The sequence below is a fragment of the Podarcis tiliguerta genome, assembly GCF_965153285.1.
Source record: "Podarcis tiliguerta genome assembly, chromosome: 8".
NCBI classification, from domain to species: domain Eukaryota; kingdom Metazoa; phylum Chordata; class Lepidosauria; order Squamata; family Lacertidae; genus Podarcis; species Podarcis tiliguerta.
In genome coordinates, this window is record NC_139541.1 from 82,983,230 (window position 1) to 83,011,198 (window position 27,969).

At 49.9% G+C, this 27,969-nt stretch overlaps 1 protein-coding gene across 1 annotated transcript; it reads left to right on the forward strand.

The window, feature by feature from the left end:
- ITPKC (inositol-trisphosphate 3-kinase C) lies at nt 1-27,493 on the forward strand (the record flags this gene model as incomplete). The annotated part of the gene is made up of 8 exons (XM_083453490.1): nt 1-107; nt 2,256-2,565; nt 21,002-21,101; nt 21,739-21,952; nt 22,077-22,281; nt 23,701-23,802; nt 24,540-24,611; nt 26,336-27,493. 8 exons carry the CDS (start codon nt 1-3, stop codon nt 26,537-26,539), a joined length of 1,314 nt encoding a protein of 437 aa, XP_083309616.1. The 3' UTR covers nt 26,540-27,493.
- Between the last annotated feature and the right edge of the window lie 476 nt (nt 27,494-27,969).

Genomic DNA, 27,969 nt, shown 5'->3' on the forward strand with positions numbered 1-27,969 from the left:
ATGTCTCCTGCCTCCGTCATCCTCCTGAATGTGTCAGCAAATGCCACAATGCTGAGGAAAAGGCTCTCTTTGTCATTGCAAGACAAATCGCCCCAGCGGGGAGTTGAGTAACCCACACATGCCAGCCAGTTTCCTCCCATGAAGTTCCTTTTAAAGTTCAGAGATTTGAACTATGAACTTTTAGAGAACAACCAGCTTCCAAATTTTCCTTTTCTCCCCACAAGACGCATTGAGTCATCAAACGATGCATACATTTTAAAAAATAAAGAAATAGCGATAATTAGGTCACCACTGTCTTTTCCATGCCGTATTTTGGTCATTTCAGAGTTTGATTTGATTCCTAGGTTGCTTTTCATTCACATGAATCTCAAAGTGGCTGACAGACAATAAATAACAATAACTTAGTAAAATATAATAGGACATCGCAAATACAGCATAAATCAATTAACTAACCATCAATGAAACAATTACTGTTGCACACCACCCTGGGATATTCTGATAAAGGGCAGTACTGTATATAAATTGAATTAACAACAATCTATAAAATGCTATTAACAAAACAGCAATAAAAAAATAAGCTGAACATCAAAATTACAGCAGGACTCTAATTATTATTTGATTAACAAATCAACACGGCATTTATGATCTATAAAACAATTGTGACAACATTAACAAAACAGCAACTAAAAAAATAAGCTAAGCGCTGTTAAGTTCAGGCTGCAGAGTTAAGAGCCTCACGATGCTCGCAAGGGGGCCATGACCTTTTGTGGCTCAGACTGAGCTGCGATTCCTGCATTGCAGGGGGCTGGACTAGATGACCCTCAGGGTCCCTTCAAACTCTAGAAGCCCATGAGATCTTGTGGCGCCAAATATCTCTTGATGTGCTGGGCTCTGGCCCACAAAGATGGCTGCGGCGGCAAGTGGTTCCGATGAGACACAAAGCAACTTAAAATAATTATTTTAAAATGTGACGGGGTTGTGTTTGTGGGTGATTCGTGTTTTGGGTACCATGGTGCGTTATTTCTCTTAAAAATTCCCAATAAATTGAATTGCACATAACGGAACAATATAAGGACAGCAAACGGCTGCTTTCATTTCACATTTGCCTGCGCAGGTTGGAGAGGCTATTGCAGTGACCAAAGCTGCTTCCTGCATCTCTGAGAATCCCAATTGGGGAGAGTTCCTGCTGCCGCTCTTGTGGCCGGATCCTGCTTGTGGGCTTCTCCCCTGGGATGTCTGGCTGACCACTGTGAGTATAGGATGCTGCACTGGCCTGATCCACCAGCCAGGATCTTATGGAACCTCCATGTCCAGAGGCACTCTATCTTGCTTCCTATGTTTTTAGGCCATTAGGGCATGGGGAGAACAAGATGCTGGAAATGTATATTGTTGTTGTTGTTTAGTCGTGTCCGCCTCTTCGTGACCCCCTGGACCAGAGCATGCCAGGCCCTCCTGTCTTCTACTGCCTCCCCCAGTTTGGTCAAACTCATGCTGGTCGCTTCGAGAACACTGTCCCACCATCTCGTCCTCTGTCGTCCCCTTCTCCTTGTGCCCTCCATCTTTCCCAGCATCAGGGTCTTTTCCAGGGAGTCTTCTCTTCTCCTGAGGTGGCCAAAGTCCTGGAGCCTCAGCTTCAGGATCTGTCCTTCCAGTGAGCACTCAGGGCTGATTTCCTTAAGAATGGACATGTTTGATCTTCTTGCAGTCCATGGGACTCTCAAGAGTCTCCTCCAGCACCATAATTCAAAAGCATCCATTCTTTGGTGATCAGCCTTCTTTATGGTCCACCTCTCACTTCCATACATCAGGACTGGGAAAACCATGGCTTTAACTATACAGGCCTTTGTCGGCAAGGTGATGTCTCTGCTTTTTAAGATGCTGTCTAGGTTTGCCACTGCTTTTCAAGAAGCTGGTGTCTTTTAATTTCGAGACTGCTGTCACCATCATGGAGCCCAAGGAAGTAAAATCTCTCACTGCCTCCATTTCTTCCCCTTCTATTTGCCAGGAGGTGATGGGCCCAGTGGACATGATCTTAGTTTTTTTGACAGGCTCTCCTTACGTCCTGATGAAGCCTCCAGGCCAGGCGCAGTCTATCTGCCTCCCTGGGTTCTTGGGGGCATTTGGCTACTGTGTGACCCGGAGGCTGGCCCTGATCCTTGTGCCCCGATGTCGCCCCTCCGCTGACGGGGAGGGCGCTTGGGCCAGCCGCCTGTTCCTCGTCCCCACTCCACTGGGGCTCCCGGCCATCCTCGCAGGGTTGTTGTTGCGAAGGTAGACTTGGGGCAGGCGGCGAGAGCAAGCGAGGCCGTCGTCGGGGCTCCTCCCGCGGGGCGCGCCCAGGGCGGCGGCTCCACCTCGCGGGGCGGAGCGCAGGCGGCGGAGCCAGCCGGGCAGCTCGGGCGCAGCAGCCCCGCGGCCGGAGGGACGGAGCGCGCGATGCGCCTCGACGTGGGAACCGCCGCTGCCACGGCACCCCCGACGCCCTCGGCGCCTGCCGGGCCGGCCGCGCCCCCCGGTCCCGGTCCCAGCAGCAGCGGAGGAATCGGCGGGTCCGGAGATGTCCAGGTGAGGCTTCCCCTCCTCGCTCCGGGGTCATCCTGCCGGGCAAGGGTCCCCATCCTCTTGCGGGCTTTCTGGGGAGCCAGCCCCGAGAGGGCGGTCCGGTCCTAAGCCAATGCGCCTGGCTTGGTCCGGAGGGCTCCGGTCCGATTTCCAGAATTGTGGTTTTGAGCTGGGATTACCTGCGTGGCAGCGGGTAGGGCTAGATGGACTCTCGGGGTCCCGAACAACTCCACAGGTCTGTGATTCTCCCCTTATTACAGAGGGGACTCCGCGTGCGCTTGAAAGACCCAGCGGAGCTTTTCTTTCTTTCTTTCTTTCCTTCTTTCTTCCTTCCTTCCTTCCTTCCTTCCTTCCTTCCTTCCTTCCCCACCATTCATTTCTGCACGTTTTTCAGACGGGGAAAGAGGCTGAATATCTAAAAAAGGGAGAGGTCCGCATGGGCATCAATTCAGAAGCTGGTCTCTTGGGCTTTGTTTCTTAAATTGCAATGGCGAACTTGCATCCCCTTGAAATCAGTTGGGAATACTTTCGAGTAAACACGTTCTACGGATGTGTTAAGTGAACACTTGCCCTTGCTGTAGTTAAATTTTTGAGATATGGAAGGTGCAGATTGGGCTGCCCTGGCTTATAGCGCTCTTGTGGGTTACCGAGATAACGCAAAGCACTTTGAACTCTTGCAACCCGCCGCTTGCCTTCAGCGTTGTCCCATTTGCCCCCCCCCCCTGCAATCCTGTACGGGGATCCAGGGTGCTGGACAAGGGCCAGAGAGACCCACATGCAAATCCTCCTTCAGCTGGGACTCTCATCTTTGGCCAGGGCCTCTCTCTGCAAGCCTCACCTACCTCAGAGGGTTGTTGTAAGGTTGAAACAGAGTGAGGGTTGAGAATCAGGTACAGGCCGGCTGTAAATGCAGTAAATGATAGATAGATGTGTGTCTGCATGGTACCACTGATTCCAAAGGGGCTAGCTCTGGCGGTAGTATAAGGTAAAGGTAAAGGGACCCCTGACCATTAGGTCCAGTTGCGGACAACTCTGGGGTTGTGGCGCTCATCTCGCTTTACTGGCCGATGGAGCCGGCGTACAGCTTCCGGGTCATGTGGCCAGAATGACTAAGCCACTTCTGGCGAACCAGAGCAGCGCACGGAAATGCCGTTTACCTTCCCGCCGGAGCGGTACCTATTTATCTACTTGCACTTTGATGTGCTTTCGAACTGCTAGGTTGCCAGGAGCAGGGATCGAGCAACGGGAGCTCACCCAGTCGCGGGGATTCGAACTGCCAACCTTCCGATCGGCAAGCCCTAGGCTCCATGGTTTAGACCACAACGCCACCCGCGTCCCACAGCCCTATAGTAATAATATTTATTTTATTATTCATACCCCGGCCACCTGTATGGTTTGGTCAGCGCTCCTTGGCTCAAGCGAGGAGTGATTGCCCTGGAAAACCACCATCTACAACAGGGGTCTGCAAACTAAGGCCCCTGGGCTGGATCAGACACACCTGGGTAGGCAAGCAGCTGGGTCTGGGGAGTGGGGAAGACTCTTCTTCAAGCCCCCCCGCCTCTTCTTCCAGACCCCCCCTCCCAGTGCCGCTTCTGCGGTCCTCCACAAGGTCTGAGGGACCGTGCTAATTTTTTTTGCCAACCCTACAAAGTGGGCCAGGAGGATAGGATGAGACCCAACAGCCCTTTTGCTAACCCTGCATTGCAGGGGGTGGACTAGATGACTCGTGGGGTCCCTTCCAACTCTATAGTCCTATGATTCCCGTGGAGGAGAGGTCTCTCAACGGCCCCTAGCCGGGATGACTGCCCTTCCTGCGCATTCGGAGGCAGTAAATGTTTCTGAATCCCAGTTCCTAGAAGCCCCAGGAGGAGGGGATGGTTTCCCATAATGGGCATCTGGTTGGCCCCCGTGAGACAGGAGGCAGGACTAGATGGGCTCCCTTGGGCCTGATCCAGCTGTAGCCTCTTCTAACATAGTCTACACACAGACACATGGACACAAACCAGAGAGTTTGGGTTTGCTTTGCATGCTGCAAAAGGGAAGGGAAAATTACACAGGTAGGCAAATGTGTGCAGTTGCCGCTGGCTCACCTGAAAAATGTTCCCGTTGGCTCAGCGCATGGTGGGAGGTGGAGCAGAGGAGAGGAATCTGCATTATACTCAAATCAGGCTGCTGGCGTGTCTAGCTAAATGTTGTTGTTGTTGTTTAGTCGTGTCTGACTCTTCGTGACCCCCTGGACCAGAGCACGCCAGGCACTTCTGTCCTCCACTGCCTCCCGCAGTTCGGTCAAACTCATGCTGGTAGCTTCCAGAACACTGTCCAGCCATCTCATCCTCTGTTGTCCCCTTCTCTTTGTGCCCTCCATCTTTCCCAACATCAGGGTCCTTTCCAGGGAGTCTTCTCTTCTCATGAGGTGGCCAAAAGTCTTGGAGCCTCAGCTTCACGATCTGTCCTTCCAGGGAGCACTCAGGGCTGATTTCCTTCAGAATGGAGAGGTTTGATCTTCTTGCAGTCCATGGGACTCTCAAGAGTCTCTTCCAGCACCATAATTCAAAAGCATCCATTCTTCGGCGATCAGCCTTCTTTATGGTCCAGCTCTCACTTCCATACATCACTACTGTGAAAACCAGAGCTTTAACTACACGGGCCTTTGTCGGCTAGGGGATGTCCCTGCTTTTTAAGATGCTGTCTAGGTTTATCATTGCTTTTCTCCCAAGAAGCAGGCGTCTTTTAATTTCGTGACTGTCTAGCTAAATATGGACAGCTAAATATTGTCAGCACTGACCGCCAGCAGCAAAGGTTTGCCAGGGTTTCCGGCTGGGGACGTTCTTGCCAGGCGTACCTGGAGCTGCCAAGGATTGAACCTAGGTCCTTTTTCTTCTTGCTGCTCTGGCCAGCCTGCTGCTCGAGGCGCCTGCAGTGGGGGCTGCTGCTCCCCCCCCCCACCGGAAACCCATGAAATATGTCCTCACCTGTCTTGTGGGCTTTTCTCGCTCAGGCGCAAGGGCTCACAATGCACTGCCAAGGGCCTTCGCTTGGCCTCTTGGGCCATGTATGGGGTGGGGGCAGGCCCTGCCAGCTGAAGCTGCTCTGGGGCACCCCTCCCATAGACACACTTGTAAAGTAAAGGTAAACGGACCCCTGACCATTAGGTCCAGTCGTGGCTGACTCTGGGGTTGCGGCGCTCATCTCTCTTTATTGGCTGAGGGAGCCGGCGTACAGCTTCCGGGTCATGTGGCCAGCAGGACTAAGCCGCTTCTGGAGAACCAGAGCAGCACACGGAAATGCCGTTTACCTTCCCGCTGGAGCGGTACCTATTTATCTACTTGCACCTTGACGTGCTTTCAAACTGCTAGGTTGGCAGAAGCAGGGACCGAGTAACAGGAGCTCACCCCGTCACGGGGATTCGAACCGCCGACCTTCTGATCGGCAAGTCCTAGGCTTTGTGGTTTAACCCACAGCGCCACCCGCCTCCCATACACACTTGTAGGATGGAGCCTTCCCACTGGTCAGATCCTGCCTGCTTCATAGAAATATGAATGGTTGGCTTCTCAGTGGCAAGGATTCCTGAAGCTTACTATATTTATCTGTTGTGTTTATTATATCCCACCAGTTTCTGCCAGGAGCTCAAAGTGGCATACACCGTTCTCTCCCCCCCCCCCCATTTAATCCTTTCCTGTGAGGTGGGTTAGGCTGAGAGGCAGGGATTGGCCCCCACGCTTGACCAGTGAGCTTGGGGGCTGAGTGGGTGGATTCGAACCCTGACCTTTCTCAGGTCACAGTCCAGCACTCTACCCACTACACCAGCTGGCTGTTTCATCCTAAAAAAGCAACCTTGTGGCCACATCAACATCCTGTGGGGTAGCTTGGTGGGAGAGCATCTCTTTAGCATGCAATGGGGGCATTTTCGCAGACCCCTAGATTGGAAGGGACCCCGAGGGTCATCTAGTCCAACCCCGTGTAACTCAGGAATCTTTTGCCAACGTGGGGCTCGAACCCACAACCCAGAGATTAAGAGCCTCATGCTCTACTGACTGAGCTATACAACAACAACAATAGTAATAATAATAAATTTGTATACCACCCTATTTCCACAGGTCACAGGGCGGTTCATAGGATAAAACCACAATATAAAACCACAAAATAATCAAAACACAACATAATCAAAGCAAAACACAACATAATCAAAACAAAAACAACCCAGTAACCCTGAGGGTTCAATCCTCGCTGGCTTCCTCTCCAGGAAGAACTGAGGGAGATTCTTGCCTGAAAACCAGCCAGCATAGAAAATGCTGTGCTGGTGTTTGTGTGTTATCACAAAGGGACTTCCAGCAAAAAAACACCTTGTCCTCCGTCCTTTGCAGGTGAGATGGAGCTGACAGAGAGTCATGTGATGGATAGTGTGAAGCTCTTGGTCTGGAAAGTTGGGGGAAATGTAATTAACCAAATCTAATTATAACCCAGGAGGCGGCCAAATGAGGAGCAAGCCCTTCCCTTTGGCCTTATCTCGTATTATCTCCAATTCATAATTTGTTCCCTTGACCCAGTTAGCGTCTGACATGCAAAGTGATTTTTGTCAACCTGAGATCTGAACGCCAAAGCGAAAAACAACAACAACACCCCCAGCCCTTTATTTTCTGAATCCTGGACCTTTTGCTGCTTCTTGTCAATTTACAGTCACACTTTCCTGTTTTTTTAACATATGCTTTTCGTAACAAAGGTCTTGGGGACAGAGGGAAACTTGACTCTTAACCTTATATATTTTTCCTCCTGTGAAGCGAAAGCGCTTTTGGGTGAGCCAAACCGAGAGGGTTTCCCCAGCCCTAGCTGGAGTTCGAGGAAAGTGTTGGTGTCTTTTTTAAAACAACAACAACAACTAGTTGACAACACTGAAACTTTTTTTTTTTTAAAAAAGACTGAACTGTGAAGTCTTGCACCTTTTCTTTCTTTCCCCAAAACATTTCCACATTAGCTGGCAGCTCGTGCCCCGGGTACAAAGCAAAATGTTTCCCTTCCTGATGACGCTTTTTGAACTTTGGCACTTGCAGAATGAGTGTGCATGTGTGTGTTTTTGTGTGTGGTACGGTATTTTACAGCAGCAGGCTGGGGACTTTCTCATTTAGGGGGGAGGGAGAGACTGGCCTCAGAGAGCATGGCTTCTCAAAGGATTGTTCAAAAACCTAGCTGGGATTTTGTGAATTTTTGAGAACTGCTCAGTTGACCACAGATCTCTGCTACCATAACAGAATGGGACCTGCATTGCCGGGGTTGGACTAGATGACCTTTGGGTACCTTCCACCTCTGCGATTCTATGGGTTGCTGTCTTGCACAGGCCAAAGATCTCTGGTTTCTCCTCCTTTTCGTAACGTAAAATCAAAAGATGCAGAGAAACAAAAGGGGAAACATCAACAAAGTCACAAATGACAGAGGGTATATTTTCCAAATACAGTGGTACCTCGGGTTACATATGCTTCAGGTTACACACTCCGCTAACCTAGAAATAGTGCTTCAGGTTAAGAACTTTGCTTCAGGATAAGAACAGAAATCGGGCTCCGGCAGCGCGGCAGCAGCGGGAGTCCCCATTAGCTAAAGTGGTGCTTCAGGTTAAGAACAGTTTCAGGTTAAGAACAGACCTCCGGAACAAATTAAGTACTTAACCCGAGGTACCACTGTAGGCAGAGAAAAGTAAGAGCAGGAAAACAGATCCCAATATTTCGTGATGGGAGGGGGGAGAGGATATTGTATATATGAATCTGACACATCATAAATGAAATCCCACCGACCGGTGTAGAAACGTCCTGGTTCTTCCTTAGAAACACACAGTTTTTGGGTTCTTTCCTCTACAATAGCCAGAGTCTGCATCTTCCTCTCTTGCAATGAGAGATTTCAAGGTCTGCAGTGTCTTCCATTTCTGGGCCAAAGAAGTTCTTGCAGCGGGCAGCATCCCTGGCGGAAGCTCCTTAGACAAAGTTACTGATCATCCTAGAGGCTTGACTGGCTTAGGGTTAACACTGTTAATGTTCCCGGCAGTGCCTCTGAGAATGTGCAGAGTCCATTTCCGCACCACCGTGAAACCGCCACATGTGGGGGCAGGGATAACGGGCCGGGCTTCTGCGTCACAATGTGGCCTCAGCGCCTCTTTCTGTGAGCTGCATCTGGGTGGAATTGTTCACTCTGCAAAGGAGGTGTTCACTTCCTGCCGCACGCATAATTCCCATTTCCAAAGGCAGCACCAAACTGCCGGTGATTCACTCGAGCTTCTGCTCAGAGGCACCGAAACCAGGCCTGGCGGGGCTGGATGCGGCCTGGAACTCAAGAGATGCCAGCGGGCTGACTCACTCTGCAGGAGATGGCTCACCCGGGACTGGAGATACCTGTTTTCCCAAGAAGGTTGCTGCCTTCCTCCTGGCTCTGATGCTGCCCTTTTGTGGCTTGTTAGGGCAGGAGCTGCTGGGAATTGAGGGGGATTTTTTTGCTTACGCTCATTCCCAGACTGGGCATTGCGTGGATCTGGGTCTCCCGAGACTGGCAGATGCCAACTGAATCCAGGAGCGCCTTTCAATTGCGCATTTAAGCGTGGAAAGGATGGCATTGTTTCGTTCTTGTTTCTTCCTGTGATGGTGATGTTGCTTGGGGCATGAATACTACTATTATTACGATTATAGCTATTTATAACTCAACCCTTTTCCTGCACCAGGGACTCAAGGCAGCTTGCGCAAAACTAGAAACAACACAGTTAAAATGCATAAAGCTAAATGCATAAAGTGGACGCAGGTGGCGCTGTGGGTTAAACCACAGAGCGTAGGACTTGTCGATCAGAAGGTCGGAGGTTCGAATCCCCGCAACGGGGTGAGCTCCCATTGCTCGGTCCCTGCTCCTGCCAACCTAGCAGTTCGAAAGCATGTCAAAGTGCAAGTAGATAAATAGGTACCGCTCCGGCGGGAAGGTAAACGGCGTTTCCGTGCGCTGCTCTGGTTCACCAGAAGCAGCTTAGTCATGCTGGCCACATGACCCGGAAGCTGTACGCCGGCTCCATTGGCCAGTAAAGCGAGATGAGCGCCGCAACCACAGAGTCGGTCACGACTGGACCTAATGGTCAGGGGTCCCTTTACTTTTAAATGCATAAAGACTGGTTTCATTCATTTGTTTCGTGAAACCTCCACGTCGCTTGATTGTAAAAACAGGCAAACCCCGAAGCGGTTTACAAAAAGAAAAAACAGTAAGATCAAGAAAAACATATGATGCTTTACAACACGCAGAAAATTAAATTAGAAAATAGAACAAAAGCAATCATTAAAAGGTAAGGAGACACTCATAAAGTTAAAGCAATATAAAAAACAAATCTATTAAAAGATAGCAAATAAAGCACCACAGCACTGTTAGAAGCCCTTTCCTTGAAAAGCTGTTAGTTCCTGGAGGCCTGTCGGAATAAAACTGTCCTCGTGGTTCATGGATGGAGGCCGCTGGCTGGCAGGGAGGCCCAAGGATGGAGGTCTGAGTTCAGGGCGAGGTGAACTTTTGGAATTTACAACCACAAAATGCAGCAGGGATGGCAGCTCTTAAAAAAACCCCAAAAGCATTTGATAGAATGAGGGCTGTCTTTTTGCAGATTCCTGTGGGTTCAGAGTTTCCTATGCATGAAAATGAGACTTCAAAGGCCCAAAGGGAAGAATTTAGGCAGGCTGAAAGCTTTCGTTTTCCCTCTGCTGACTGTCTTATGAGAATCTGGTGTTCTCTGAGCACGGCCTGGAAATAAACATCTCCTGTTCCATCTGCCCCCAAACTGAGATCTCGCTCGCGGCGGCGAAAATATCGGCACGTCTGTGTCATTGGGAGGGCACGTGATTCTGGGCATGAGCTGGCCGTATGTGCTCTGGGGAGATCCATTCACCTCCCCTGTCAGAAAGACTGTGATGCCGGGGGCGGGTTGGGGAATCCCTGCGGCCTCTGCTTATATTCAGATCAATATGGCACAGATTAGACAGCTGTGTTTTTCTAAGCTGGCTGGGGCTGATGGGAGTTGTGGTCCAAAACATCTGGAGGGCACCAGCTTGGCAAAGGCTGGAGCAGATATTCAAAATTGTTGTTGTTTAGTCGTGTCCACCTCTTCGTGACCCCCTGGACCAGAGCACGCCAGGCACTCCTGTCTTCCACTGCCTCCCGCAGTTTGCTCAAACTCATGCTGGTAGCTTTGAGAACACTGTCCAACCACGTCGTTCTCTGTCGTCCCCTTCTCCTTGTGCCCTCCATCTTTCCTATGCAATATTTTTCTTTACAGCATTGGACTTTCCTTTCGCTTCCATGCATATCCGCAACTGAGCGACCTTTCGGCTTTGGCCCAGCCGCTTCATCTACTTGTCCTCCGCTCTTCCTCAGTAGCATATTGGACGCCTTCCGACTTGAGGGGCTCATCTTCCAGCGTCATAACTTTTATATGCCTGTTGTCTTTGTCCATGGAGTTTTCTTGGCAGGGATACTGCAGTGGCTTGCCGGTTCCTGCTCCAATTCAAAATAACAGTGTGCATTACAAATGCGGGGGGAGGAGGGAATCCCTGAATTCAAGAACTAAAGTATTTACCGTCTCAAAAGAATGGCCAAACTGGCCATGCAATGCAATCAGTGACCATTATCAGGTGTCAAGGCACACACCCAAATTTCTGTTGCAGACGGCCTCTTTCTGTGATGTATGTATACATGATGCTTTCTGGTGGTCTTTGGCTAAGGAGTTGGGCAGGTTCAAAAGGTTCTTTCCCATAGAGCTCAGTGGTGCATTGCGCCAGGGCGCTGGCCTCTCAGGGGGTCCCCAGCAAGACTTTTGAAATTGCCACCCTGTAGATCAAGACCACGCCCAGAAACATCATACATACATCACAGAAGGGGTGTAACCTAAGACCACCCCTCAGATACATCACACCTACATCACAGAAAAGGCAGTCTAAAACAGAAATTTTAATATTGTTTTTCTCCTGTTGTTGTTTATCTCCTGCCTGGCAGGTTACTTGATTGGATTTCCTGTGGAGCCTGGCCAGTCTTTTGTAATGACAAATACTTAGTTCCTGGGCCAGGTCACAGGCTCACACCCTATTCAAACACAGACATACCCTTAAGACAGGATTTGTGAAGGAAAAGACAACGGGGAGGCTTTTCCATTTTGACCTTGCAGAGAAAAGATTTGCTCAGTTTAGGAGTCAAAATGGTTCCAGGTCAGTCTTCCTGTGCTGATCTATGTACGTGCTTGGTTGGTACACTTATGAACATTACCATATATCTAAGACCATAAAATTCCTATCACAACTGCATCTAGGGCTTCCTGCAGGAAAGCAGATGTTCTGCCACTGAGTTGTGGTCCTTCCCAAGGTACCACCGATGGATGATCTGGTTTGGAGGCCTGTGAGAGAGAAGAGGAGGGTTTGTGGCAGAGACCCAGAGGGCTCGATGACTGTCTCCAGCGTCGGCCCTCAGGGGGCTGGGATGGGCATGGAAATTGCAGGGTGCCGTGGGTGGATTAAGCATTGGCATGAATTAAGACCCGCGAGCGGGATCTCTTAGGTTGCTGAGATGACGTGCAAGATCCTGGGATTCCCCCCTCAGGTGTGGATGTGTGATACTGAAGCTAAAAATAGATCTTTCTGCCAGGTTGAGAGCTCCCAGGCTGCCTCCTGCTTTGAAAATGAAAGAAAGGAGTGTAGAATGGGCTCTCCTGGTGACTTCAGCGTGAGTTGTGCTTGCCTCCAGCCAGTGACTTGAGAATTAATGTGATTCAGTTTGACAACCTGGTTTCTCTCTACCAACCCCCCCTCCCCCGGGGCTCTGCCTCGGTTTGCAACAAAATCTGGCTCCTTGCAAAAAAGATTAGCGGCCACCAGGAGCTACAGATCGCAGGACAATTTGGGGGAAGCTGTGGCGGCTTAAATGCTAGGTAAAGGTAAAGGGACCTCTGACTGTTAGGTCCAGTCGTGGCCGACTCTGGGGTTGCAGCGCTCATCTCGCTTTATTGGCTGAGGGAGCCGGCGTACAGCTTCTGGGTCATGTGGCCAGCATGACTAAGCCACTTCTGGCGAACCAGATAAATAGGTACTGCTCCGGCGGGAAGGTAAACAGTGTTTCCATGTGCTGCTCTGGTTCACCAGAAGTGGCTTAGTCCTGCTGGCCACATGACCTGGAAGCTGTATGCTGGCTCCCTCGGCCAATAAAGCGAGATGAGCGCCACAAGCCCAGAGTCATCTGCAACTGGACCTAATGGACTGGGGTCCCTTTACCTTTATCTTTATAGAATCTTAGAATTAATGTAGAGTTGGAAGGGACCCTGGGACCCTGAGAGTCATCTAGTCCAACCCCTGCGATGCAGGGATCTCAACCTGACCATCCCAAAATTGTCCATGTTGCAAGCTGCCAGTTGAGCATGGCTTTAGCTTTGGAAAGGCGGCACACAAACCGGGTGCATTGCGAGCCAAGTGGAGTGTGTGCATAGCTGTCAACGTTTCCCTTTTTTAAAGGGAAATTCCCTTATTCCGAATAGGATTCCTCACGAGAAAAGGGAAAAGTTGACAGCTATGATGTGTGTGTTTGGGTGCAGCTCTGCTCCAGCTTCTCCTTCGCTCCCATCCTGGGCTGCTTCCTTTGCGCAGCCGCTGCCTCCTTGCGTACAGGACGCGCGCGCAACGTCTCGCGCGCTCTCTCTCTCTTTCTGCTTTTGCTGTCATGGAAAAATCGGCCGCAAGATTCCCCCGTTGCCAGGCAACGCGATGGGATCAGCATCATCAGCACCAAATGCCCCGCCCTGCGCGGGAGGGGGCGGGGCGGGGGCGGGGTTGAGCAGGAGCGGAGAGCATAAAAAGGCCCCGCGCGCAGCTCGGGCGCAGAGGACTATGCGGACGCTCCCTCTGGCGCACGAGCTGCGCGCACGTCTGGATGCGGCTGCGGGCCTCGCGGGGGCTATGAGAAAGCTGGACCGCAGCGCCTGCAGGGTGAGGCTTTTGCTCCGCAATTTGGGGTTCAGGGAGGGTGGGGGTTGGAAAGCAAGGAGCTGCGTGCGGTGGAGCGCGCTCTGCACGTGCCCAGGGGGTAGCCTTTTAAATGCGCGTGGGTTTTTGTGTTGGAAAGCGCCTTGGGGTCTTCGGAGGGAGGCGGAATATCGTGTTTGCAAGCGGTTTTCACCAAGTTGCAGCCGCGCTTAGAGGCTCAGCTGTGCTGCTGGCGAGGTCGCTCGGTCCCAGCGAAGTCTTAACTCAGAGGAACGCGCAGGATTTTACTGGGGCCGGTTTAAGTGCCAGGGAGCTGGTTGGAGTCCGTCGTGCCGGTGCAGTTGGAGGAGTCTACTCGGAGTAGGGCTCAGCGCCGTGACTCCGGCCAGGCAGGATCCTGGATGCAAGTCTTCAGGGGGAGGGGTGGAGCATCCAAGCACCCCCTCCCGCCCTAATGTGAAGTGCAAGCGAAGAGTTTTGCCGGGGAGGGCGTAAAAAAAGTGTGTGCGTCCCCCACCCCCTCGACTCTCAGTGGTTCTCATTGGGGTCAGTCTCTCCAACCTACCTTATGGGGTTGTTGTGAGGATAAAGTGGTTGTTGTTGTTAGTTAGATCGTAAGATCTCAGGGCGGCTCACAGAATAAAAATAGAGAGTGCCACTTTGAGCTCCTTGAAGAAAAGGTGGAATAAAAATGTAAGTAGATTTCAGCGCTGTGAATCTGTCTGCAGAACTTCTGCCGCCTCTATTCTCTGTCCTTTAATAGTCGTGGATGTTTTGGGGTGAGCCAAAATGTTGGCGGGGGTGACTGGTCTTCCTACTGGAGCATGGAGCTAGCAGGCCTTTGAATCTGAGCATCACTGCTTACTACCTGGCATGCCTCGGTTTCCCCAGTGAGCAATGCATTGCTGACGTTTCCTCCACTGTAGGGGGCTGGAGTGGATGTCCCTTGAGGTCCCTTCCCACTTTGCAGTTGTGGGATTCTGTGGGGTGGGAGGGAGGGAACAGGCTCTACTCTCACTGCTGACTGTTTACAAAAGGCAGGTGGAAAACTTGGCACCGGCCGCTCAGGGCGCTGCGCCCGCAGGCCCGTGCCAACCAACCCAACCTGTCAGGGCAGGTGGAATGGCTGAGGTTTCTGCTGTTTCCATTTCCCATGAAGATCTCTCCCGTGCTTTTCCCCCCATCCTGCCTGGGGGGCAGTTGGAAGCAGATCTTGGAAAGACAGAGAGAGAGGGCAAAAGGGCAGCCTGGGCGTGGAACAGGTTTGGGGGGAGTGGCGAGGGTGGCAGGCTGCGGCTTCATCGCTCGCCTACCAAAGCTCACTTTTGCAAGAAGGCTCAAAGGCTTTGAATCCCAGCCAGATGGGCTGGGTATCAATAATAAAATTACTATCCTCCTCATCATATTAACCTGGAAGCTGGAAACTTTCCCCCAAGTCCCAGTTGCGTGGGTTCCGACCAGATCCTTGGTGACAAAAGAGAAAGCACTCTGTATGCGCTCAGAAGCACCCTGTCCGTACGTGTCGTGATTTGAGCCCTGGAACCTTCTGAAAAAGGAAGTTACGGAGCTGGAAGAGGGTCAGCTCAAGGGAACCAAAATGATAGAGAGGATGCAGCAACATTTGGGGAGAAAGAGCAAGTCAGAGGAGGAAAGAGAAGTGGAAAAATTAGTCATGGCCTGGAGAAAGTGGACAGAGTCCGTCGTAACAAGCGGACTTGTGGGCATCCAGTGAATGCTGGAAGATTCAGGACAGCTCAAAGGAAGGCGTTCCTTTGTTGCTGTCGTTTAGTCGTGTCCGACTCTTCGTGACCCCTGGACCAGAGCATGCCAGGCACTCCTGTCTTCTACTGCCTCCCGCAGTTTGGTCAAACTCATGCTGGTAGCTTCGAGAAGACCGTCCCACCATCTCGTCGTCTGTCGTCCCCTTCTCCTTGTGCCCTCCATCTTTCCCAACATCAGGGTCTTTTCCAGGGAGTCTTCTCTTCTCCTGAGGTGGCCAAAGTATTGGAGCCTCAGCTTCAGGATCTGTCCTTCCAGTGGGCACTCAGGGCTGATTTCCTTCAGAATGGAGAGGTTGGATCTTCTTGCAGTCCATGGGACTCTCAAGAGTCTCCTCCAGCACCAGAATTCAAAAGCATCAATTCTTCGGCGATCAGCCTTCTTGATGGTCCAGCTCTCACTTCCATACATCACTACTGGGAAAACCATAGCTTGAACTATACGGACCTTAGGCAGCGCAAAGGTAAACTGTGGAACTCCCTAACACAGGAGATAGGGGATTGGACAAATTCATGGATAATTATGGGACACAGCTTTCAGTTGCCACCAGCCACAATGGCTGTGTATGTCATCCACTGCCAGAGGCGGAAAATGCCTCTGATCGCCAGTTGCTGGACAGCAGAAATGTTGTGCTCAGGTCCTGCTTCTCACTGGGGCATCTGGATGGCCACTGTGGGAACAGGAGGTTGGACTGGATGAGACCTTGGCCTGATCCGGCAGCCAGGCTACTCTTAGGCTCCTGCCGAACCTCCAGGTCCACAGGCAGTCTAGCTAGATTCCTAGTTTATTTGGGGGTATTTGGCCCCTGTGACAATAATAATAATAATAATAAATTGTTATTTATACCCCGCCCTTCCCGGTTCAAAAACCGGGCTCAGGGCGGCTAACAACAAATTTAAAACACTTAATTATAAAAACAGCATAAAATACAATATAAAAAAATGAATGACAATAAAATTCAAAAACCAAAAATCAGTTAGATAATCCCCAGGGCTAGCTGGCTGAATTGGTCCTACTTGGGCCAGCGAGGAGGCCAGGGGAGAATTAGCTGTGGGGTCTCAGAGTGGGTGATCTTCATAAAAGGGGAGGGGGAGGGAAGAGAAGGGAAGGGAAATAAAAGGTCAGGCTGAATTCAAATTAAAGGCCAGGCGGAATAGCTCTGTCTTACAGGCCTGACGGAAGGAGGTTAAATCCTGAAGGGCCCTGGTCTCATGGGACAGAGCATTCCACCAGGTCGGAGCCATCACTGAGAAGGCCCTGGCCCTGGTGGAGGAGAGTCTGACTTACTTAGGGCTCAGGACCTCTAAACAATGTTATTCATGGACTTTAGGGTCCTCTGTGGGGCAGACCAGGAGAGGCGGTCCTGTAGATACAAGGGCCCTAAGCCACAAAGGGTGCTGGACTAGATGGGGCCCCCGTTGGTCTCATCCAGCAGCCGAGCTCTTCTGATATTCTTGACTTCAGATCCCCGAGGAAAACCAGCAACAGAGCAGAGCCATCCTGGCTAGGAGCTGTCTCCAGCCACCTTGTCCTCCATGAATTTGCCCAGTCCTAGTTCACACAGGATGGTAGAGTTGGAAGGGACCCTTAGGGGTCATCTAGTCCAACCCCCTGCTTCAATACCTCCGGAGGTTTAACGCCATCCATGTTGGTAGCCGTCACTGCCCTCCTGAAGGAGCAAGTTCCATAGCTGAACTGTACGCTCTAGGCGATTTGCACTACGGTTCCCATGGATGAGATTTGTAGTCCAAAGCGTCTGGCGGGTGCCGGATTGAAGAAATGGCAGAAGGGCATGGCAGAGAGGAGGAATTGTGGCTGAGCGTGTGAGTTATTGACTTGGTTTTGTATTTCTATTTTTTATTTTTCTGTTGTGAAACTACCCTGGTATCTTCGGAAGGAGGGCAGTAAACAGATTTTAATAATAATAAAAAATCAATGGTGGTGGGGACTAGCTCAGGAGTTGGAGCCAAGACCCCTGGCCCTCTCTCCCTTGGCCCCTTCTTATAAACTTGGCAGTGGCTGAGCCCTGCCAATTTCAAAGTGAGGAAAAGCAAGGGTGCTTCTGAGCATATGCAGAGTGCTACTCACTACCATCCTGAGCAAGCCTTCCTTGTCTCACCTGGGCAATAAATAAGGCTTGGCCCTTTGGCAGGTGACAACTCCCCCCCCCCCAGGCAGTTGTTTGCTTTTAAGCTGTGGCAAATTGAGCAACCCCCCCTTGCTGCCTCCAGCTCACAGTGGAAACTCTGTCATGCTGTGGTTAGCGATGTGGGAGGAAGAGGGAGGTTTTTCCGCTGAGTTGAGGTTCAAACTGTGGATGGACTCAGAGCACAGCAGATCTCTGCTTGTGAGCTGGGGGGGACGAAAGTAGGAGCGCCGTGGCCTGCCTGGGGTGGGGGCTGCGAGTGAAGAAGGGTCCCCTAGAATCATCTAGTCCACCCCCTGCAAAAGAAGCAGGGCCCCTTCAGTGGTGGCCTCCAGGCTTTGTGCAGGATGCCTATACCATCCCCTTTCGGCTTTTTGCAGCTTCAATCAGGTCAGTGGTTCCCAGACTTTTTTGGGGGGGGCCTACCCCCCTTGGTTCCATAAACTCACCCCCTGTGAGCCCTTCCTGACCCTATGGAAAGCGTTGTTCAGAACAGCGATTTGCATGGGCTTCTCAGGAAGATAAGAACGCCATAAAATCCAAAACAAAACGGTGACGATTCGTTGCGCATGTATTCAAAATCCAGCTAAAACTATTTGGCTCAATTACTTGGGTTGTTACGTATTTTGTGTTCTCGTTTTGTTCTTTATGACGTGAACCGCCCCGTGATCTTTGGATGTATGCAAATTTATTTTTTTAAAAAACTGAGAACCCCCAGGGAATCTCATTCCACCCCGGGGTGGGTGGGGTTTGCCACTCCCCACTTTGAGATCCACTGAAGGCGGGGGGTTCAATCTCTGCTGGCGTCTCTTAGCCAGGCGGGGGAAGAAGACCAGCCGAGATTCCTGCACTGCAAGGGGTTGGGCTAGATGACCCTTGGGATCCCTTCCAGCTCGACATTCCTGTGATTTTATGACCGCTGGAGAGCCACAGCCTGGCTGCATGGACAATACTGTTGTCGTTTAGTCGTGTCTGACTCTTCGTGACCCCATGGACCAGAGCACGCCAGGCACTTCTGTCTTCCACTGCCACCCGCAGTTTGGTCAGATTCATGTTTGTAGCTTCGAGAACACTGTCCCACCATCTCGTCCTCCGTCATCCCCTTCTCCTTGTGCCCTCCATCTTTCCCAACATCAGGGTCTTTTCCAGGGAGTCTTCTCTTCTCCTGAGGTGGCCAAAGTCTTGGAGCCTCAGCTTCACGATCTGTCCTTCCAGTGAGCACTCAGGGCTGATTTTCTTCAGAATGCAGAGGTTGGATCTTCTTGCAGTCCATGGGACTCTCAAGAGTCTCCTCCAGCACCAGAATTCAAAAGCATCAATTCTTCGGCGATCAGCCTTCCAGCTATCACTTCCATACATCACTACTGAACTTGGGACAATTTCCCCAACTAATTTAGCAATGATTCCTCTGCAGGCTGTGTGTGTCTGTGTGTGCTTTTGGAAATATGGGGTCTAACTGGGTTTCAGAAATAAATGGAGAACGCAGGCAGGGTAGGCCGGCTGTGGGTTGGATCCAGCCCCTGAAGCAGTCTGATCTGGCCTTTCTTCCAAATTTTTAAATTAATTTTCCACATTTATAACAAATATAACATATAAAACACACAAAACAAAACACATCACAATACTAAAAAATAAAAACACACATTCCTTCTTATATTCATTTTCAATTCCATTGTTAAATGACTTCTTCAAACCCCCCTTAACTGAATTTCATTATATCACCTTGTAGCAGTTCTCCCAAACGTCTTTCTAAATAATTAGTTCCTTCAGTTAACTATATCCAACTCTTTTCTTATTGTCTTAAATCCATATTACTATGCCACATTCTTATTGTTATGCTAGGCCTATTTAGTACTTTCAAGAACCTTCTCAATTATCTTATATTACAATATTTAGCTAAATAGTCTTTAAATTTCATCCAGTCTTCTTGGTATTCCTCCTCTTTCTGCTCGTGGATTCTTCCAGTCAGGTCAGCCAGCTCCAGAAACTCCAACATCTTTATCTGCCGTTCCTCTACCGTTGGTATTTCTTGAGATTTCCATTTTTTTGCTAATAGAGGTCTGATCTGGCCTTTCTTCAGACAGCTTCCGCCGTGGCCACCACTGTCTTAGTTCTGATGATTGTAGGCCCCTCAGGGCAGAGACCTCCATCTCCACTTTGTTGTGTACATTGCACACAGACTGCGCTGGAGAAATAAATGCCGGTTTATTTGGTGGAGGTGTGGCCGCATTCTGCTTGTGGCTCTGCTTATCTGGCTGCCCCAGCTGCGTCCATCTCAACCTGCCAGACCCACCGCCTTCCCTCAAAGTGGGGTGGGGTGGATTTGGGGAAGAGGAGATGGAACCCTGTTCCCTGTCTTTCTCTTTTCGCTTCTTCTTATATATGTACTTTTAAAATATGAGCTCTCTTGGGAGCTTGTGGACTCCCTTGGAAGTTTTTAAGCAGAGGTTGGGTGTCCACCTATCCTGGATGCTTTAGTGGGGATCCCTGGATTGCAGGGGGGTGGACTAGAGCACCTTTGGGGGTCCCTTCCAGGTCTATGATTCTATGAAAAACTACTCTCCTCCCGGGGGCTTCTAAAGACCTGTAATTTGGATGCCTGTTTGACTGTTTGGAGAAGAAATTCCTCCTTTCCGGTAAGATCAAGGTGGATTTGACAGAATTTATTTCCTGCCACTAAACTGAGGCATCATACATAAACTCTGGGGGGCTAATAATAATAATAATAATAATAATAATAGTAATAATAATAAAAAATTTATTTATACCCCGCCCATCTGGCTGGGTTTCCTCAGCCACTCTGGGCGGCTTCCAACAAAATATTAAAATACAATGGTCTGTTAAACATTAAAAGCTTCCCTAAACAGGGCTGCCTTCAGATATTTTCTAAAAGTCTGGTAGTTATTTGTCTCTTTGACATCTGGTGGGAGGGCATTCCACAGGGTGGGTGCCACCACCGAGAAGGCCCTCTGGCTGGTTCCCTGTAACTTGGCTTCTCACAGCCAGCGAACTGCCAGAAGGCCTTCATAGGAGGACCTCAGTGTCCGGGCAGAACGATGTGGGTGGAGACGCTCCTTCAGGTATAAATAAAGAAATAATAAAAGGTAGACCCCCAGGTCCAAAATGAGCTGGACATCTGCGCTATCCAGCAGATTTTTCTCCTCTTTGTATAGAATTATAGAATTGTAGTGTTAGAAGGGAACCCCAGGGGTCATCCAGTCCAACCCGCTGCAATGCATGTATTGCAGCTACAGAATCCCAGGCGGATGGCCAGCCAACCTCTGCTTAAACACCTCCAGTGAAGGACTGGGGACTCGCAGCAGCTGTTTCTGTATTGGGTGAGAGCCTGCCTGAGTTTTGCACACTCCACTATGCCGTGGCATCTGCTTAAGCAGCACAGGGTGTGATGGAGCAGAGCGTTTTGCCTGATACGAAATTCTTGCTCTTGATCAAATGTAAAGGGTCACAGTTCCCGTCCCCCCCAGCTTGGACTGCCCCAAAAGGGCCCCAATTCTCCTAAGGCTCACGGTGCGTTTCCTTTGCTCTGCAGAACAAGCCCTGGAAGAAGCTGAGGAACATGGTGCAATGGTCGCCCTGTGTGGTTTCTTTCCGCAAGCGCTACCCCTGGGTCCAGCTGGCCGGCCATGCAGGTAACTCTGGGGTTGGAGGGGAGGAGGCTGGTTGGGGTAGGGTGGGGTCCTGCAAGGGGGGGGGGAAGCATGTGTGCAATTGTGGCAATTGGATCCCCTCTGGAGACGCCTCCCCCCCCCCCCCGACAAGTTAAAGGTAAAGGGACCCCTGACCATTAGGTCCAGTCGTGACCGACTCTGGGGTTGTGGCGCTCATCTCGCTTTACTGGCCGAGGGAGCCAGCGTACAGCTTCCGGGTCATGTGGCCAGCATGACTAAGCCACTTCTGGCGAACCAGAGCAGCGCACGGAAACGCAGTTAACCTTCCCGCCGGAGCAGTACCTATTTATCTGCTCACACTTTGACGTGCTTTCACACTGCTAGGTTGGCAGGAGCAGGGACAGAGCAACGGGAGCTCACCCCGTCGCGGGGATTCGAATCGCCGGCCTTCTGATTGGCAAGTCCTAGGCTCTGTGGTTTAACCCACAGCGCCACCCGCATCCCTGTGTCTAATGTAGATTACCTTTATTTTTATACTTTTTACACCATTTTTCTCTTTAACCCTGCAAAGCTTCATTCATTACATACCGATAGGCTTACTCCAGAACAATGTTTTTCCCACAACTCTTCTTGATAGCTTTCTTCTTCTCCCCCGCAGGCAACTTCAGGGCCGGTGATTTTGGCCGCATCCTGAAGAAGTACTGCCCCAGCGAGCAGCAATGCCTGGAGCGCCTGGTGTGCGACGCGCTGCAGCCCTACGTCCCGGCCTATTATGGGGTGGTGGAGCGCGATGGGGAGACCTACATCCAGATGGAGGACCTGCTGTCTGGCTTTGACGCGCCCTCCATCATGGACTGCAAGATGGGAGTCAGGTGAGCCCTGCAAGCCAGCTGGGGGAGGGGATACCAGGAGGTCATCCAGCCTGACCCCGAGCCAGAGGTTCAGCGTCAAGATGGGCGCCTGACCTTGTGCTTCTCTTCTCTCCCCCCGGCGCAGGACGTACCTTGAGGAGGAGCTGGAGAAGGCGAGGCAGCAGCCCTGTCCGCGCAGAGACATGTACGACAAGATGGTGGCCGTGGACCCGGCGGCTCCCACGGCGGAAGAGCATGCGCAGAGCGCCGTCCTGAAGCCCCGCTACATGCAGTGGAGGGAGACTCTCAGCTCCACCACCACGCTTGGCTTTCGCATCGAAGGCATCAAGGTGAGCGGCCGCAGCAGGGAGGGGCACTCTTTTTTTTTTAAAAAAAAATAATCTTTATTGATTTAAAGTACAATCATACATTACAACGGAATAAACACGAGAATGAAAAAGAAAAGGGAGAAAAAGGAAGAAAAACAAACAAAAAAAGAATTATCAATAACGAAAAGAATCAGTTAAAAAGCCAATCATTTACACAGCATCATAAAGTCTTCTGAGAAAAACTTCCAGTCGTTTTCATTGTACTTTTTATATTGTCTTCGTTTTATCGCACAGTTTATTTTATGCATTTTTCTATATGTTCCTCTAAGATGTTTATTATACACAAGTATCATTCAATTATGGGATGCGGGTGGCGCTGTGGGTTAAACCACAGAGCCTAGGACTTGCCGATCGGAAGGTTGGCGGTTCGAATCCCCGCGACGGGTGAGCTCCCGTTGCTCGGTCCCTGCTCCTGCCAACCTAGCAGTTCAAAAGCACGTCAAAGTGCAAGTAAATAGGTATTGCTCCAGTGGGAAGGTAAACGGCGTTTCTGTGCACTGCTCTGGTTCGCCAGAAGCGGTTTAGTCCTGCTGGCCACATGACCCAGAAGCTGTATGCTGGCTCCCTCAACCAATAAAGTGAGATGAGCGCTGCAACCCCAGAGTCGGCCACGACTGGACCTCTAATGGTCAGGGGTCCCTTTACCTTTTATCATTCAATTCTGCTAGAATATCACTTTTGGCTACGAGTATTCTTGAGTTAGGGAGAGCTGCTCTGGTGCTGGGGGCCTGCCTGGGGCATCTAGTTGGCCCCTGTGAGAAGAAATGGCCAGACTAGATGGGCCACCTTTGGCCTAGTCCAGCAGCCAGGCTCTTCTTACGGCCTTACAGAGCCTCCAGCTCCAGGAGCAGTCTATCACGATTCATAGGTTCTTATGGGGATCTGTCCCTTCTTACGCTCTTATGACTGTGACGGGGGGACAGTCCAGTTTCTGAAGCTGCCAGGGCTATTTGTAGTAATGCACCAACCTTTGCATTTGAATAAATTAAGCCTCAAAACAAACCAGGCACAGCTTTGTCCTCACAGCCTCTAAAAAAATATTTCTCCATGGCCACCGGGAAAGCACAGAGGTGGAGCCTCTAAGTTAATGTTTTAATGTTGTATTTTAATCTTGTTTTTAAGTTGTATTTCAATCAATTTGTTTTTATATCGGGCGTTAGCTGCCCTGAGCCCGGTCTAGGCTGGGGAGGGCAGGGTATAAATAAAATTTTTTATTATTATTATTATTATTATTATTATTATTATTATTATTATTATTTTATTATTATTATTATTCCCTTTGGCTCTGCTCATCGTTGGATCCTGGAGACGCAGTGCTGGCTTTTAAGGCTGCCTCGTTTCCTGATAGTCTGACACTGTTTATCTCTTTCCTTTTTCAAGAAAGCGGACGGCACCTGCAACACTAGTTTCAAGAAGACTCGCCAACCGGAGCAGGTGACACAGGCCTTCTGGGACTTTGTGGACGGAGAAAGGAGAGTCCTGGTGAGGGTCCCAATTCTGCCCGAGGGCACTAATCCCTTTGCAGGGAGGGGGGGGCATTTAACACTTTCCATGCTTTTCCTTCACATGCCGCTTTTGAGATTTCTGTGGCCCCCTCCCCACTTTCGGTTTAGGTTTTTAAACCTTTTTTGTAAAAGCAGCACTAGAATTTTCACAGTTGAGTTTTCAACCCCTTATTGCCCTCTTGAAGTTTGGCTTTGTTTAAAATTTGCTATTTAGGTTTTCAAACCTTTTTTGTAAATTCAGTATTAGAAACTGTACATTTGAGTCCTCAATCCTTTATTACTGCGTTTTGCTTCTGCCCGGATTATAACACGTCAGAATTTTGGGGGGTTCTACCCTTGTTTGAATTTTAGTCATTTAAAGTTTATGATTTTTCTATTTCCTTCTGAGGAAACTATATAGTTCAGTGAAACGAGGTTTGTAGCCGGCATCCCATTAAGGCTTTGTTTTATTTTAGGGTTTTCTAATTTTTTCCCTTAAGCTTTTTGATTTTTTATTATTTAGTTGATTTCCACAAGGTAATATTTCTAGTCGATTACTTCTCGTTTCAGGGATTTTCGGGGTATTTCATTTGTTTTGTGCACTTTTGGGGAAAGGCAGCCCATCTCCTCCAGGGTCTTCCTGGCACCTGCCCCAGTCGTGGCTCTGGGAAGGCCGTAGAATTTGGGAAGGGCTTATCGTATATCCTCTCAGGTCTCTCCTTCTTCTTTCCCCAGACAAGCTACCTGGAGCGGCTTCAGGAAGTCAGGATGGCGCTTGAACAGTCCGAGTTCTTCAAGACGCACGAGGTGGGTCTTTTTCCGTGGAACGAGGTGGGGACTTCTGAGGGCATCTGGTGGGTTGCTGCAGGGTCTTGGGTCCTTGACTTTGGGGCCCCTGCTTCTCATTCCCCCGCCACGCAGGAGCTCAGGGTGCTTTTTCATCTCATTTTGGCTTTCCATTTGCATGCTGCCTTTCTAAGGTAAAGGCGGTTTGCAAGCTCAAGAAATGTCAGGATGCGCAAGGAAGATGGCACATCAATCTGATCCAATGCCAACAAGCCTTAATCTAAAAGCAAATGCTTAAATGGATCCCAATCCATTAGGAGAGTACGCTGTAAAATTAACTTTCAGGATCTGGATAGTTAGCATTGGTGAAGACGACGTTTTCATCCCCCAAAAGGTTTTTGAGTTTCTGCTGAAATGAGGCTGCATTTTAATGTTGTAGTTTAATCTTGTTTTTTAAGTTGTATTTCAAACGTTTTATATCTGGTGTTAGCCGCCCTGAGCCGCGTTTTGAGGCGGGCGGGGTATTTTCCAAACAACAACAAAAAAGCAAAAAATAACAAAACACAAAAACAAGCATATATAAAAAACAAATCCAAATCTTACAAATAATTTAAACGCTAAAAAGGAAAACAAACATTGACTTCCAACAATCCCACAGCACCTCCTTTACATCTCATTGTGTCTTCCTGTTTTCCTGTTCATCTCTCTCCTAACATCCATCTATCTATAAATCCCCCTTTCTTATCATTTCACTTCACAAGGTCATTCCAAACTCAGCCAGATTTCTGTCCTCGAACCTTGACTTTTAAAGTATTCATTTAGGCACTCCCATTCCTTTTTCACTTCACTTTTTGGTTTTTGTCTTATTGTATCTGTCAATTTGGCTAATTCTAAATATACTGAAAGCTTACATAACCATTCTCCCCTAGTGGGAAACTGATTCCCTTATTTCATGAAATCTATGCACCGCTCGATTGTACCCTTCAAAGTGGTTTCCGAAAAACTAAAAGCAAGAAAAAATTGCAACTCTATTTAAAAAAACGCAGAGTTACAATAAAAAAAGATGTAAGATTCACACCAGGAATTTCTAAGCATCTGTGTAGAAGGGTTGGCCAATATCTGCTTTTCATCATCACAATATTTCGCCAGCAAAACATTGCAATATACCAGGATGTCACAATAATGGCAGGCATAGCTGTCAACCGTCCCTTATTTGGTGGGACAGTCCCTTATCCCAGTGCCATGTCCCGCTGCTATCCCTTATTGATGATGTCCCTTAAATTTCCCGGGCTTCAAAGGAAGCAGCTCCTCTCCCTCCCTCCCTGCCGGCCAGGGAGGAGGGAGGCTCCAACTGTGTTGCTTGGCTGTGTTGCTCACCCAATAAGGAGTCTCAGAACGACTGGGGGGTGGAGCTTGCATGCCTTGTGCCGATCAAATCGGCTGCGTTGCCTGGGGACTCGCCTTTGCTCAGCGCTTCCCAGCGGAGAGGTGACGGTGGTTTTCCTTGAGGCTTCATTTGGCTCCTGGCTGGGCTTTCTGCCTTTGGCTCGGAGGGGCTCAGAAGTCGAACACACCTGTGCTTGGAAAATCCCTTATTTTGGCTGCTGAGCCCTTATTTTCGAGGCTGCTGGTCCCTTATTTTCAAATCTGTAAGTCGACAGCTATGATGTTAGGCTTGCCGAAGCAAGGGTGCTTTTGGCACAGTCATTCATGTTCTCTTTTTCCTCTTCCTATCTCTCTCCCAGGTGGTGGGCAGCTCTCTTCTCTTCGTCCACGACCAGACGGGTCTGGCGCGGGTGTGGATGATCGACTTTGGCAAGACGGTGCCGCTGCCCGGGAAGCAGACCTTGACTCACCGCCTGCCCTGGCAGGAAGGCAACCGCGAGGACGGATACCTCTGGGGCCTGGACAACCTCATCGCCATCTTGGAGAGGATGTTGGGGGAGTGAGCCAGGAAGATGCAGCCGGAGCGTCGAGACGGGGGGCCGTCTTGGGCCCCGGGACTCTGCCGTTTAATTTATTCAGCCAGATATGCTACTGGAACCAGGGGGATACAGGGCCTGGGGCGGAACTGGAAGAGCCTTTCGGAAGGGGCCAGCTGGTTTTTGCACCGCTAAGTTTATTTATTGGTGTGACGGACGTGGTGGAAACCCCCCCGACTGTTGTCCTGCACGTGGTGGACAGTAAAGACTTCTGTGGACCAAGACAGAACTCACTAGGGACGTTGGGACTGAGTTTGGGGACGTGGGATTATTGGGGTGCCCGGTTTAGGGTCAAGACTTTGAACCCACAGTGCTGGCCGTGCCCATTTCCCAAATGTTGGGAGAGACTGGAAAGCGGGGGGTTGGAGGCGGGGCTTGCCTCTGCTCCTCCCCCAAATAAGCCCCACCCACACCTGAGCCACAGCCTGGGGGTTTCGGTCAAGCGAAATACTTGCGTTTCTCTTCAGATTTTGGGGAGTAAAGAGAAACTTGTGTCTTCCCTCTGCTTTGACCGTTAACTTTCCTGGCGCCCAGATAACTTAACTCTTCCCAAGGCAAACAGTTTGCCAAGCAGTTTGTTGCTTTTACAACCTGATGCACCAAAGGGCTTGGGGGAGAACACTTTCCCCAATCGCTGCAGAAATAAATGGTGGAGTTCCACTGCTTTGCCAGGGTCAGGCTGCCTATTTTTTTGGGTGCTGAATTTGGGTTTGTTTTAACAAGCAGAAACCAGCAGGTAGGATCTCCCTGGGTGTGTTTGTGTGGGGGGGGTTTTTTATGGTGGTTGGGAGGGGATTGTGGCTGTCCTTTGTCCCGCCAGAGAAGGGAGCCGCTCCTCTGTATTTGAATGTATGTTTCTGTAAATTTTTATATGTAAAAAAGTTTTTCTTTTTTTAAGGGACATAAAGAACTACAAGTGAAGTGCTGTTGTGTCTTAGCTTTATTTCAAGGTTGGATAATGAGAGAGAATGAAGGAATGAATCTTTAGAAGATTGTGGCTTAGCCTTTACCAAAGTGTTGATTGTTTAGGGGTGTTAATGGAGAAATCTGAGGGCTCCCTCAGGAATACCAGAGCAAAACAGCAGCCAGTAGGCTTGGTCTTTATTGAAGACTGTTCGCGACAGGACTCCCACCTGCCACAAGGTGGAACAAGATGGAAGCCCTGAACAAAAGAAGACCCCAACTTTTATTAGCTACTAATCCCCCAAGACTACATCATAACTACATCAGAAAGAGGAGGGGTTGAGGGAGGAGTTGTGGTGGTAACCTGAGTGTCTTGTCACCTGGCTGGTTCCACCTTTCCCTCGCTCCATGAGTATTTTCCAGAGGCCAAAAGGGAGTTGGCAGTTCCCTGTCCCCAGAGGGAAGAGCTGATCGTTGTCCTTTGTTTCAGTCCC